Source organism: Barbatula barbatula (genome assembly GCF_947034865.1).
Source record: "Barbatula barbatula genome assembly, chromosome: 22".
NCBI lineage: Eukaryota > Metazoa > Chordata > Actinopteri > Cypriniformes > Nemacheilidae > Barbatula > Barbatula barbatula.
In genome coordinates, this window is record NC_136785.1 from 3462824 (window position 1) to 3476166 (window position 13343).

At 39.9% G+C, this 13343-nt stretch overlaps 1 protein-coding gene across 2 annotated transcripts in view; it reads left to right on the forward strand.

Annotated features, from left to right (window-relative positions):
- The window catches only part of ccbe1 (collagen and calcium binding EGF domains 1), a 43933-nt gene extending 30590 nt beyond the window's left edge, over positions 1-13343 (forward strand). For both annotated transcript variants that reach the window (XM_079487453.1, XM_079487454.1), the window contains 8 exons: positions 647-781; positions 2323-2460; positions 4271-4377; positions 6326-6434; positions 6688-6827; positions 10732-10767; positions 12715-12750; positions 12911-13343. In XM_079487453.1, the coding sequence (XP_079343579.1) occupies positions 647-781; positions 2323-2460; positions 4271-4377; positions 6326-6434; positions 6688-6827; positions 10732-10767; positions 12715-12750; positions 12911-13171 (962 nt within the window). In that variant the 3' untranslated portion in view covers positions 13172-13343. The remainder of the gene's footprint in view (positions 1-646; positions 782-2322; positions 2461-4270; positions 4378-6325; positions 6435-6687; positions 6828-10731; positions 10768-12714; positions 12751-12910) is intronic.

Genomic DNA, 13343 nt, shown 5'->3' on the forward strand with positions numbered 1-13343 from the left:
CTTGTTATTATTATTAGCTTATGAAAAAAGTAATATACTAGAGTTCAAACCACTAACAAGTTTTTTCTCGTAACCGTCAAATAAAAACGGGCAATTATATGGTTTACGTTCTGGAGGTCACCCTGCCTGGTTCTGCAACATTCAGTGTAGTGTTTTCTGGAAAAGTCCTGTGAGAGACGGTCGAAGGCTTGTTTTTTTATCTTTATTTTGTTTCCATGCGGTTTATGTTCTGTGCTGTCCTCACCTGCTCCCTCGCCGCTGATGAGAAACGCATAACGGCTTCTAAAGAACCGTTCGACAACAGACACATATTTCTCGATGTGCATACTGTGCCGGGGATGGTTTGGCTCTTTCGATAGTACTTTGGGAATAAGATGCGAGACATTCTTGGGCTTGAAATTGCAACGTCTGTTTCCCAGACTGCTGTCTTCTGTCAGCGTTATGATAAAATGATGAGGAACGATGTTTGCAATTATACATGTGCGTATGATGTTTTTTGATGAGAGGAGGAACGGAGAGATGACTGATTGAGAGATTTGTAGAGATTATTGCTTAAATGTGTGTTATAATTTATTCCTAATTCTGTGATTTTTGGTTTCATTCTGTGTGTGTGTTTGTTTGTATGCTTGTTTGTTTGTGTTTGCAGACTACGACGTGTGTGCCGGGGCTCCTTGCGAACAACAGTGTACGGATCACTTCGGTCGTGTGGTGTGCACCTGTTATACCGGTTACCGTTATGACAGGGAACGACATAGAAACCGTGAAAAACCATACTGCTTGGGTAAGACGTTGCTCTACGTTAACATTACATTTCAATGTTAATTCATGATGTCATTCTCCTCACAAATGGTATTCCTAATTTTCCAGATTAAAGATATTACAGTTATTGTTTCTACTAAAATATTTTGCACAGTTTACATTTTTATTAATTTACAAAAAGAATGCATAATTTTGTATAATGTTGCAACACTAAGGCAATACAAGTTTATGCAGATTTAATACACAAAATGATTCGCATATAAACTATTTACAAACAGAAAAAAGATACAAAATGAAAGAACGATTTTTAAAAGAGAATGTACTAAATCACAATAAAAGATACTTAAAATAACATTAAAAATAAATGTTATCCCAAAAAGGATGAAAAAGATATACTGGTAACACTTTACAATAAGGTGCTATTCAGTGCTGGACTGGTAATCTGGCATACCGGGCATTTTCCCTCAACTATTTATGTTAATAATAGCAGAGGTTTATGGGTAAAATGTAAATGAGTGGCGCCAAATGAACATTGTATATGTTTTAAGTGGTCAGTGCAGCGGATTGGTTGGTGCCACGCTGCCCATCGGTTGGCGATAGGAAATTGAATCGCGCAGATGACATGTCAGCGTGGCGCGAGCTCTGTAATACCCCGCTGTCTCATCCCACTATTGGATTGTTTGGCTTCCCTTACTAACGCTCAATTTGCGCGAATCACACCACAAGTAGGTATAGGTCTATCACCAGGGAGTCAGTCAAGAGAGAGTGAGTACACTGGTCCACTTGCACTGATACACTGGTCCATGGCACTTAGTTCTCAGCTTTGTAGGTTTTTGGGGGAATGGAACAGTAGATATGCATATCTACAGGGACCGCAAGGATGGTGTACTGGTTGGTTGTGTCCGACCCATTGTGGTGGTAAAAATGTAAAATGCCAGGGCCCTTTTTTTGTCTCAGTCCAGCCCTGGTGCTATTAGTTAACATCAGGTGCTATTAGCATTAACCAACATCAGGTAACAATGAACAATATCGTTCTTCAGCATTTATTAATCCTTGGTAATGATAGATCATGTCAATACAGTTATTCATGTTAGTTCATAGTGCATTAACTACTGTTAACAGTTACAACGTTTGCTTTTAATAATGTATTTGTAAATGCTGGAATTAATATTAATATTAACGTAGAAGTATTGTTCATTGTTACTTCATGTTAGCCTAATGCATTAACTAATTGTAAACAAATAGCACATTATTGTAAAGTGTTACAGATAGACTTTTATAGAAATGTTATAAAATAAATGGAAACATTAGCGCCCTCTAAAGGTTGTTTTAAAATCTCTGTGTTTGATTTCTCAACATCTCTAACATCAGAAAGAGTGTTTCATAAAGATTCTGACCTCCCAGACGTCAAACTGCTGATGTGTTAAAGGTTGATGTGACTTCAGTCAGATTGTGTTTCTCTGGCTGATCTCACTGAAGCGCCTGAGGAGCGAATATAACATCCCGGCTCTTTGCCAACTTTCCGTCTCTCACACTTTCTCACTTTTCGCTCTCTCTTGTCAGACATTGATGAATGTGCCAACTATAACGAGACGGTGTGCTCGCAGATCTGCGTGAACACACCCGGCAGCTACCGCTGTGAATGCCAGCGAGGCTTTTACCTGGAGGATGATGGGAAATCATGCACCAGGGGCGAGAGAGGTGAGTGTATACTGTATGTTAGTTAGTATTTCATCTTGTCTACTGTAGATCAGGGTTTCTCAAACTTTTTGGGATCCTGTTAATGAACTCTGACGTCAGTTTGATTTTATCTCTATTTTGATCAAATCAAATTTCATTTCAACTATCAAGTAAAGCGCGTGTAATTACACCAAGTTGTCTTTAAGTTTTGTCCTGAACATTTCCCTTTCGTTAAAAGAACGAAGACCTTCATTTTATTTTACTCTTTCCTTTGTTACTTCCCAGTTTGATACTGTAGCTCAAGACGCGAAACTCTTTATAGAACATGCCAGTGAAGAAATGAATGGAAAATAGACTTCAGGGAACACAGGCCTCTGAATTAGTGGGCAGTCCATCGCTTGCCATGTTTTTTCCATGAGGAAAAACAAAAATTCAGGAATTTTCCACAGATCCTCAGGGATTTGCTTCGTATACTGAAGGGGGCTGTATAAGATTCCTGAATGGAGGCAAAAAAGATGGAAAATCAAAGTTCGAGAAACATCAAGGCATCTTCCGTTCAAAACACCTGGTAATCTCTGCCCTTCCATTACAGACCATAATAAAAGCATTTTCCTGTTAGTAGCTGATGTTCCAGAACTCGCAGTTCTGCTTTGATTCACCCGATGCTTTTCTGACAAACAATAACAATGGAGCATAGAAAGGCGAATCGCTGCGGTTTGAAAAAGAGCGCAAACAACCATAGATATTCTTTTCCTGTCTGGGCCTGACCATTCACAACCCTCCTTCTGTCACACAGGTGTAGAAAGAATTATGAAATGGTCCAGGTCATGAATCTGCCAAATGCATCCTCAAAACTCGCTGTCCGTATACGTAGCATATGTGGTCTCCATGCGGAGACAAACGAAGATGGTGCAAAAACGATGTGAAGTAGAATGATGTAGTCAAAGCTGCAAACCGTTATGGTGAAAACTAAGTGCATAAAACATCAGGAAATGTGTGGTCGATATCATTTTATGTAACCTGCAACGTCATGATTCAAACAGAGATGGAGATAGAGAGCCAAATATAGTCATGCGTAGTCTGCGGAGTTAAATCTGTTGGGTCCTCAATTAACTTTAGTTATAATAAAAGATAAATATATAAATATTATGTTAGATTTTGTTGTGTAAATAAGTTGGCGGGTGCCACTTTGAGGAATTTTGACGTATAGTTAACTCGAGTAAGCATGAAACTTTGTTCTCTTCAGAAGAGTTTCAGCCCCGATCTATGTCAAACATGGCTTAGTTCTTAAGCTCTTTGTTTACAAAAAATCCATTCTGCATCCCCTTCTGCTTTGACACTTTTATAAGACATTGCTTCCTGTCTCCCTGCAGGAAGTCCAGTGACCCATCACGGTTAATGACTTTGGACACCAGCTAGCGGTTAGCATTAGCATCAATCACCCCTCACATCCATCTCCATCTCTTAGCCTTTCTCGTGGAGCGTGTCAGTCTGTCTGTTTCCTGTGCACTGTTTCCTCTCTTTCGGGTCAGGGTGAGCGCAAAACAAGACGATCTTTCAGAACGCCCCGGGTTGCCACAATCCAGATGTACTAAACAAGAATTCTGGGAATTCCAGAACGCTGATTATGACGTGTGGTTCAGAGGAGGTTATCAGTTACAAGTCAAACTAAACTGTAGGGAGTCTCAAAGAGATTGTGATTGAACTCAGCAGACGTATGACAGGAGCGGCACCAGCTAGCACACTTCTGGTTTACTATGTGGTGGTTTAAACCACAGAGCTGGTTAAAGTGACAAATTTCAACATCCACACATCTTTTGTGTCTTTCCAGCATCCCTGTTTGAAAAGTCCGACAACGTCATGAAAGAAGGAACTTGCTCGGCCACATGTGAGGACTTTCATCAGATGAAGATAACCGTTCTCCAGCTCAAACAGAAGGTAACCTGTTCCAGCGCCCACTGTTCTTTTCTCCATCTGTAGGACCTTGCCAGGGCTTGTTCACTAAAACAAGCAGCAAATTTGGTTTTATATGCATATCCTCATCCGCGGACCCGAGCCGACCCACCGAGAACCTACCTGCCAATATTTCACAAGCAAGTCCGACTCCGGTTATACGGGCCTTCGGGGACGTGTTGGCGACTTTATTGACTAAATAAAAAGGCATTAATACAGAGCCCGAAAGCTTGAGCAATCTAGTAGGTTGACTTACGTCTGTCCTTGCTGCAGGCTAGTAAATCATGTCAGACGCGGTAGTGCGGTTTAGACGGGGTAAGGGCCCAGAGTCAATGTTCTGCAGTCAAAGCCAGACTGTCAACAAATCCACTCAACGCCCTCATGGTCACTGCTTGATATATAGCTCTCGCGTGTGGTCCTGAAGACTTAGAGGGAACGATTGAGGGGATGAAAAGAGACTGAACGTGAAGCTGGCCTACGAGAAGATGACGCACAAATATGATAGAAATAGATCTTTCGTCTGAGAGCTTTAGTAACTTATGCCCAGTTGCTTTCTTTGGAAGGGGTAATATCGACAGGCTTGAGTAGCTGTATTAGTCGTGTTTGCTGAGGCCAGCATCCCTATTGTTGGGGAGAGGGGGTTTAGACTCAGAACATTGAAGGAAGGACACGAGCCAGATGAACCAGAATATTATACAGTGCTGTTTTTTGCCTTGGGAATGTTAGTGACCAATGAGCAACTGCATAGCAATCATCTAGCAACACCCTGCCAACCATCCTAGTATATGTTAACAACCCTCTTAAAGTGCTCCAAACATCGTAGCAACTGCATAGCAACGCTGAAGCAACCAGAATTTTTTTATTACAGGGATACAGGAAAAGTTCACTGATGAAAACCTGTATACGACCTGTTTCTTCTGTAAAGCACAAAAGAAGATATTTTGAGGAATGTCTCCATGGTTTTGTGTCCATACAATGAAAGATAACGGGGCCAATGATGTTTGGTTGCAAACATTCTTCAAAATATCTTCTTTTGTGTTCTGCAGAAGAAAGAGCTTCACGAGAGTGAATAAATGATAAACAAATGTCCGTTGTTGCATGATGTTTCCCTCGCGGTTAAGTGTCTTTCCTCAGAAAATGAAGTTTCGACTTTTTATCAGTTTAACAATCGAGTAAATAAACGTGAACTTGTTTTTACCTCTGCATAGTCACAGAGTTGTAGTTCTGCAGATCTTCTGTGCAAAACGGATTGCTCTTCACGCCACATGATTCTGTTAATAGTTTGCGCCATCGTAAGTGGTTGACATTGGCACTCGGTGTAGTGTGGGATTGAAATATAGGCAGTCCGAGAAACCACCACAAATCAAAACCAGAAACAACGACAAATGGGATTTAAATTGCATGCAATGGGCTGAATACAGACACTTACACAGATTTATGCGCTAGGCCTGAGGCTGTATCTACCGTGTGGTGGCGAGACCTCAAAGGCCTGCGTTAGTGTGTGTGTGCTTGCATGTGTGTTGTCCAAAGCTCAGAGGTTAGAAGGTAATGGATACTTCCAGTTCAGCCCCAAATCTCAAATCTTTGAAGTGAATACTCTAGTAAAAGACAGGTACTGATCCCAATCTGTCCCGAACCGACCTGAATAATTCAAGGTTTTCCTGTTTTTGCAGATGGCGTGTATGCAGATGTTACAGTTTATAGATCAGATTTCACGCTGAATGTTACACGCTCACTTTATTATCAGATCATTTAGTCATTGGCTCCTGTCGGATTGTTTTTAGGGGAATTATTCCTTTGGAAATGACATCGAGTCGATTTCGCTCTTGATTCTGTCTGACTAGCGCAGTGTTTGAGCGAGTGTGTGTGTGATTTTTCTGCCCTGTCGTTTCTAATAATGTTCTAGAGAAATCCTTTGTACATTTTTCCTCAGATCGCCATGTTGCCAAGCAACGCAGAGGTCAGTAAGCAGTTGACCAATGAAAAGATGCAGACGACACACCCGTTCTTACCTGGACCTCCGGGGCCACCTGGGCCCTCGGGTGAGACTTTGAATTCCTATTGAAGTTAAAGAGCTACTTTAAAAAGGTTAAAGAACATGTGTTCTTTATGGTCTTACATGTGGTCTTACAAACGTTAAATATGTTTTTTATTAAAAAGATGTATGTGCGCTGTTCATGTGTATCTTGGTTTATGCAAACATTTGGTTTGCATGTACCGTAGTTGATTAAACATTTTCTGCTCTGTTCAGTTCTGCGATAAAAAACTCTATTTGTACTTTTCTCTGTTCCTCAGGGAGCCCAGGACCCAAAGGTTCTCCTGGCCCTCCAGGACAGATGGGGTCACCAGGCCTGCCTGGTCCCCGGGGTGACATGGGTCCCATTGGGCCTTCACCGGACCTCTCGCACATCAAACAAGGACGACGCGGTCCAATGGTACGCATCATTTCCAGCCTCACGACTAACAGGAAATGATCACAAATCATGTTTAGACCTTAAATGGGCATCTCGATGTTCAATTGGTCCTACATTTGTTACGATCTACTAAGGCATATATCGCTGCTGTCCTTCTCAAACCTTGTATCTCCATTTTTCACGATTTTGATCATTCATTTTTTTTAGTCCCCCTTTATGTTTGTCACTTGTCAACGTTGACAGCGCATTATTTAATCATTAAAAAAACAGTGAGGTTTTTTCCATCTCCTGAAAAACTGCAAGTTTGGACATTAATGTTTCAGAAGGACATCGACAATATGAGTTGTAAGGATGTGAAGCGTTGGTCTTAAGTTATCTTTTAATCGGCTTGTAAAACAGAGATCTGTCATTGTGCAGTGAACCGGTGAAACCTTGTTAAGACCTGGTCACACATGAAACAACCAAATGACATTTGGTAAATATTGTTTCTTCCTTTGCACTTTCACCTTTGGCTCGTTCACAGGAAGCAGTAAGGCACTGTTTTCTTTAAATGCTGCATAGAAATAAAATCTATTATTAAAGGAAGAGCTTTTCTTTGATACTTGAATTGTTCGGTATTCAAAACTACGAAACTTCCCTTTTTATATATAAAGAGTTATTGGCCGTCATAGTATGATAATCTGGATGAAGTTGTTTATAGAGATACATATTGTGTGTTGAAAACCGAGGACCCCCAGCGTACAGATTTCATGTCACGTTGCACTTACATTCTTAAGATGCCATCGAGTTTCCTGATAGTTATACTTACTCTTGACCTGACTTTCCGCAGTTTAATACTTCATTCTTTATATGTATCATGTGACTGTTACTGCATCAGGCTACATTTCAAACCCCGTATGAAGGTGTCAGACCTCATTGACCTGCGGTTGCAGTCCTCGATGACATGCTTTACACTTCCTGTTACGGCCGGTTAACCCTCATTACTCTTTCGCACATTCTTCTCCATACCGACAAACATAATGAATTATCATCTCGCTCACACACTCACTCAAATTACAAGTGCTGTGAATCACACCAGACTCTAATGTTAACCTTCCATCCGAGTCATCACAGTGCTGCATGTCTATCTGGCCTCCGGAGACCAGGTCTAAGTTCACGACCAGGAATATTTGTAGCTGTACTGTGCGACGGTCTGTTGTTGACAGCGAAAATGTCCCTAAATGTTTTCCGTCTGCACTTAAGATGTGCTCATACTTGAGATGTTTTACTCTGAGGTCACGCATGCTGAGTAAATAATGTAATGGCCAGGCGCAATTGGGACATCATGCGTTTCGTTCATTCTTAGTCATGGAATTCCACTTCACGCTTGCTTTTAAAGGGACAGTTCATCTAAAAATAATAGTAAATCTGTTATCATTTAACGGCCGTTTCAAAGTTCTGTGGTTTTCTTATTTGTGTTGAACACATATGGAGGTGATAGAGAAAGGTTTTGACACTGCCTTTTTTTTAACACAAATGAAAAACATACAAAGTGAACGGGGACTAGAGATGCCAACCTCCAAAAATGTAAAATATGAATATAGTAAAGTTAAATTATACTCTAGTTTTGTTTTGAGATTCATTTTGAATTAGATTTGACTTTCATATCGATATAATAAGGTTTATGTGTGAAACAGATCGATATTTGTTATTTACTAAAAGTCTTTTTCTAGTCTCCATTCGCCTTTGTTTGAAAACCAGCGGTATGATGGCAGGTATGGGTTTGTGTTAATTGGAAATTAGATAATGAAAGAGTTTTTATTTTTCAGTGAACTGTTGCTTTAAAAGCTTCAGCAGCCGTCTAGGAGTGAAACTGGATCAGCAGGTGCGCGATCGGTTTCATTTCCACTAAACTCCTTTGCAAAGTGTTTGGACCAGCAGCACTTGAGATGAAATGAAACATTTACGTTTACGTCACGAGGGCTAACGGCCAGATCCACCGTTTTGATACGCTTGGTTTTTATGTCTTTTTTCTGTTTACATTAACTTGAAGCAGATTTTTTTGTGAGTTATATAATCGTGTTACATTTCCATACTTGGCTCAGAAACAGATCTGTTTTAAGAGTCTCAAAAGGGTCCTGTATCAGAATATGCCTAGCTAGGTCACCTCCGTCTGGGCTAGTGCTTGAGCACGTGTACCCTAAACCTCCTGACCTCTTCAGCTGGATGACTTCTGACCCCCGGAAGGAGGGCGGCCCTGCAGGTGGGCTTGAAACTAGGACACAACATGATTTACTTTCATCATTTTTTTCTTCTTTTGTTGTTTTTTTCTTCTGTTTGGGCACATCTATCTTCTGTCATAGTTTACTTAGTAAAACTTTACAGTTGATTTACAGTTAAGCACTTCAGATTATTTAGCTTTTTTGAGCCGAAGCACGTACTGTACAAACGGTACGTTTCTCAGGATGGCAAAAAGAGATGACAAATGATAATGGATCTAACAGAGAAAAGACAGAGAGCGTTACGGCTCAGGATTGCTTTCTTTGGCCCATGCGGTTCGTCAGATAGCATCGACCTCGCGCTTTAAACGCATCGGAGCACGCCGCTGAAGCGCGAGTCGTCAATGAAGAAAAATACCGGATTGCTGTTGTATAATAATTTATGAACCCTGCATGTTGAAACACGAGACATTCAATGCTCTCGAGTCGTAGCTCAAAGTATGAATTGAGGTTTAGTACACAGTTGCTTTTTTTAGTTGATGGATGAGAAGTCATGCAGTTTGGGATGCACTGCTTGGAAATGCCGAACAGGAATATTCCATCGTGATGTTGCATGTGACTGTGTTTGTGTGTAAGGTTGGAGACTTGTGTGTCTGTTTGTGTCAGCTAGTGGTCGCGGGGCTCCCCTGTCACAACCACTTCATCTACAAACGCACGTATTCTGTGTTTTCACTCGCAGCTGTTATATAAAGGCTGTTGACGTTGCCAGCGGCCCCCACCAGCTTTCCATAATCACCCGTATAAAGACGCACAATCAATGGTGTATTTTAAGATATATGAATCATATTTTCCATGTTGAAATGCATCAGATTTACCCTCGAGCTGTGGACAAGCATGATTTGATGTGTGAAAATATTTGAGTTGAATGAAAAGGACCATCAAATCTAATATTCTTTCAGTTTAAATGTGACTTTCACGGCGCGCCGAGGGTCTTTTAATTTGGCTTTTGGCTGGCATGTGGTTTTGTTCAGATAATAGTCTGTTTTCATAAAGCTTGTTGGAAGATGAACTGATAAAGTTAATCATTCAAACAAGAACGATTGTGTATTTTTTTTACATGTTTGACGCTATACTTTCCCTTCATAAATGCTTTTTGGTGGGGGGTTTTCTGGACAATGGTACGTTTAATGTGAATTTTTTATAAAATCACCTTTAGAAATGTGTTTCAGGAATGCAATGAAACTAATGTCAAACTTTCACTCATAACAACTGGAGAGGAATTGTATACGAGATAAATGAGATTGAAACTATAACCTTAGCTCTAAGATTGAAAAAAAAATAGAGATTATTTATGGAGGAGATGGAGGGACGCAGGAGAATAGTTATATTATAAGAATCAGTTATATAGATATCATCCAAAAACAGTGTGAATGTTACACTACGCTGTACTGCACCTTCTTCCTTCTTCAAACGTCTGTTTTCTCTTTTCATATTGTTATTTAGATTAAAAAAAAACTAACATAAGCAGGTTTACTGGTCTTAGTTGGTTTAAGATGATCTGGTTTAATCAGACTGACAGACCAGCAAATCAAATCATTTTTCTCATCTGGGAAAATAAATGTGGTGTTGATTTCCATTCTAATTGCCCAGTACATGCGTGTTTGTTTATAGCGTTAACATATTGATATGTGCAATCAGTGTGTGTGTGTGTGTGTGTGTGTCTGCAGGGTCCTCCTGGAGCTCCAGGGAGAGATGGCATGAAGGTACAGTATGTTTTTATCTCTATCTTTTTGCTTAAAATCACACTGTAGCAAAGATAAAGATGTTTAAGATCACTCGTAATGTATCACTAATGAAATAAGCTCGGGTCATAGTGGAAATATGATAAAATATGACACCATCGATGGTACAGTAAAATCTTTGGTATTTCAAAACACCATTATTACATTTTGAAAATGGGAAATTTGATTAGTTCAAATATTACAAATTTGATCTGAAGAATATCTCAGGACTGTACGATACAGAAACAGTAAACTGCGGTGTATGTATCATTGTTTAACTCTTTGTCATGTTCAGATACAAATCCCAGCAGGTCGAAGTTAAATGTAGTAAATATAACATTACTCACAAGTCGGACTATAACATATCATCTGCCAAATCAAAGTCTATATGACAGACTGTAGAAGAACCAATCGGGCTGTTTTGCCAGTTGTTTTTAATGTTCGCAAGTTCATGTTGTTTTTATGAGTCCATCGTAGAAAGTTCAATGAAAATAACATGTTTCGCATGTACACGAAGATGTGATCGCTTGACCCGGGCATTGCAAGCATGCGCTCCTGAGCTTAGTACTGAGCTTAGATTTCTGAAAATAACTCATAACCAGATATGTTATTCAAGCATCTAGATTATAGGTATGCACATGGCTGATTACGATAACTGATAGTTCTTTAACTTGGAAAGCCTACAACCAGTCTCTTTTACATTTTCCGAGCCTTACACAAAAGGCAAAAAGTGGAGAGGTGCTTTTATTTTAAAACATTGACTACAGAAACAAGGTAACAAGTTATTTTTCTTTCTGAAAATCAAGCACCCAGACAGGAACTCAAGTTAAATATTCTTTCACATCTCTGTTATCATGTTTATTTAATAAACAAATATAGATGTTCTTTCGGTGCAACACAGAAAAGCGTCCTCAATCACCAAAAATGTATTCAACCGGAGGAATTGATTTCATATTTATCAGCTTTAATATATCGGCCTGATTTTATTAGATAACGTTTAAAATGACCATTTATCGGAAAATACCGATATAGCCGATAATATATCGCACATCCCTTCGCACATCTAGGTGTCATGTAGACGGAAAGCGAATTTCTAAATAGTGTAGAATGAATCATTCATTTTGTCTTTGGTTTTACGTAATACACAGTATTTTCTCCTAGCAGAAGAAATGTGACTAAAGAGAGTTCGTACGATCTGAATTTAAACAGATACTGAAGAAGACGTTTTATTCTATCATCTGACACTGTAACACACACTTGCATTATGAATCGCATTCTCCACATGAAATTTAACTTATGTAACTATAAATGCATGCACGTACGTGTATAAAATTTGTTTCAGGACACAGGTGGACCCCTATAAAAGCTCTTTACCAACGTTTGTTTGTTTAAACGTGTGCAAACGGAGCTTTAAGGTTGATCATATATACATATTGTGTGTGTGCACTTCTGTTACATGTTTGTATAGACTTTTTCTCCTGCTTTGTGTTCAAATCAAAACCATCTGGTCCCGCTCTGTACCTCTGCGCAAACCCTGACCCTACATAATCCCAGCAGAGGGGTCAATATCTCACAGTGTCTGTCTGTGTGGTACCTACTGCCATACCGCAACCCAAATGAGCTACAGACCAACTCCAAATGGAGCGCAGAAACGGCGCTAAGATAACATTTAGATCCACTCTGATGCTAAATAAACCCCTTTACGTCTTTTGGTTTCGCACATTCGCTAAATCTTGTGATTAATCTGCTGGTATATGAGACGGGGAGAGTCTGAACGAAGAAGTCTGAGTTTGACGTGGCTGGCGATGGCTTGTTTGCTCGCATGTGATCGTGTTACTGAGAGATAGAGGGCAATAACTGTCACACTAGACTTCTCATGGCTTCTTTACTGTAATCCTGCTAATACAAATATTTGTTTGGATTCTCCAGGGGGAGAGAGGGCTTCCCGGGGCTCCCGGACCACCAGTAAGAACCTCTTATCATGTCACTTTCTCTCATACTGTTTGTATTTTTATCGGTATTGACCCCTTTACAGTTTTTCTCACAGCCTCACCTCTGAAATTCAATTTCATATTTAATTTACATGTGTATAATAAGTAACGTTTTGATGATGGGATGTTTTCAGGGTCCGCCTGGATCCTTTGACTTCCTGTTACTGATGTTGGCCGACATCCGTAATGACATCGCCGAGTTACAAAATAAAGTGTTTGAAAGATCGTTACAATCTTCAGGAGAGGATTTTCCTCCCGCCCCAGACAGCTGGAGAGAAAACCAGGACAGCCTGGATTTCGGATCCGGAGAGGACTACAAACCCCAAAGTTCCCCCAAGAGCACCAGGAAGAGGAAATTACCCCGGACCTTAAATAATCCTGTTTGGCCAATTTGAGGATATTTCAATACTAAAAATAAAGAACTGAATAAAGAGCGATTGAATTGTGTAAATATTACAGAATGGCTGCTATTTAACGCTATACTCTCTGAAAAAAAGGCTGAATTTATTTCATTGTATGAAATCTCTATTTTTATAACATAAAGGATGTACATTTTTGTAAAATCTG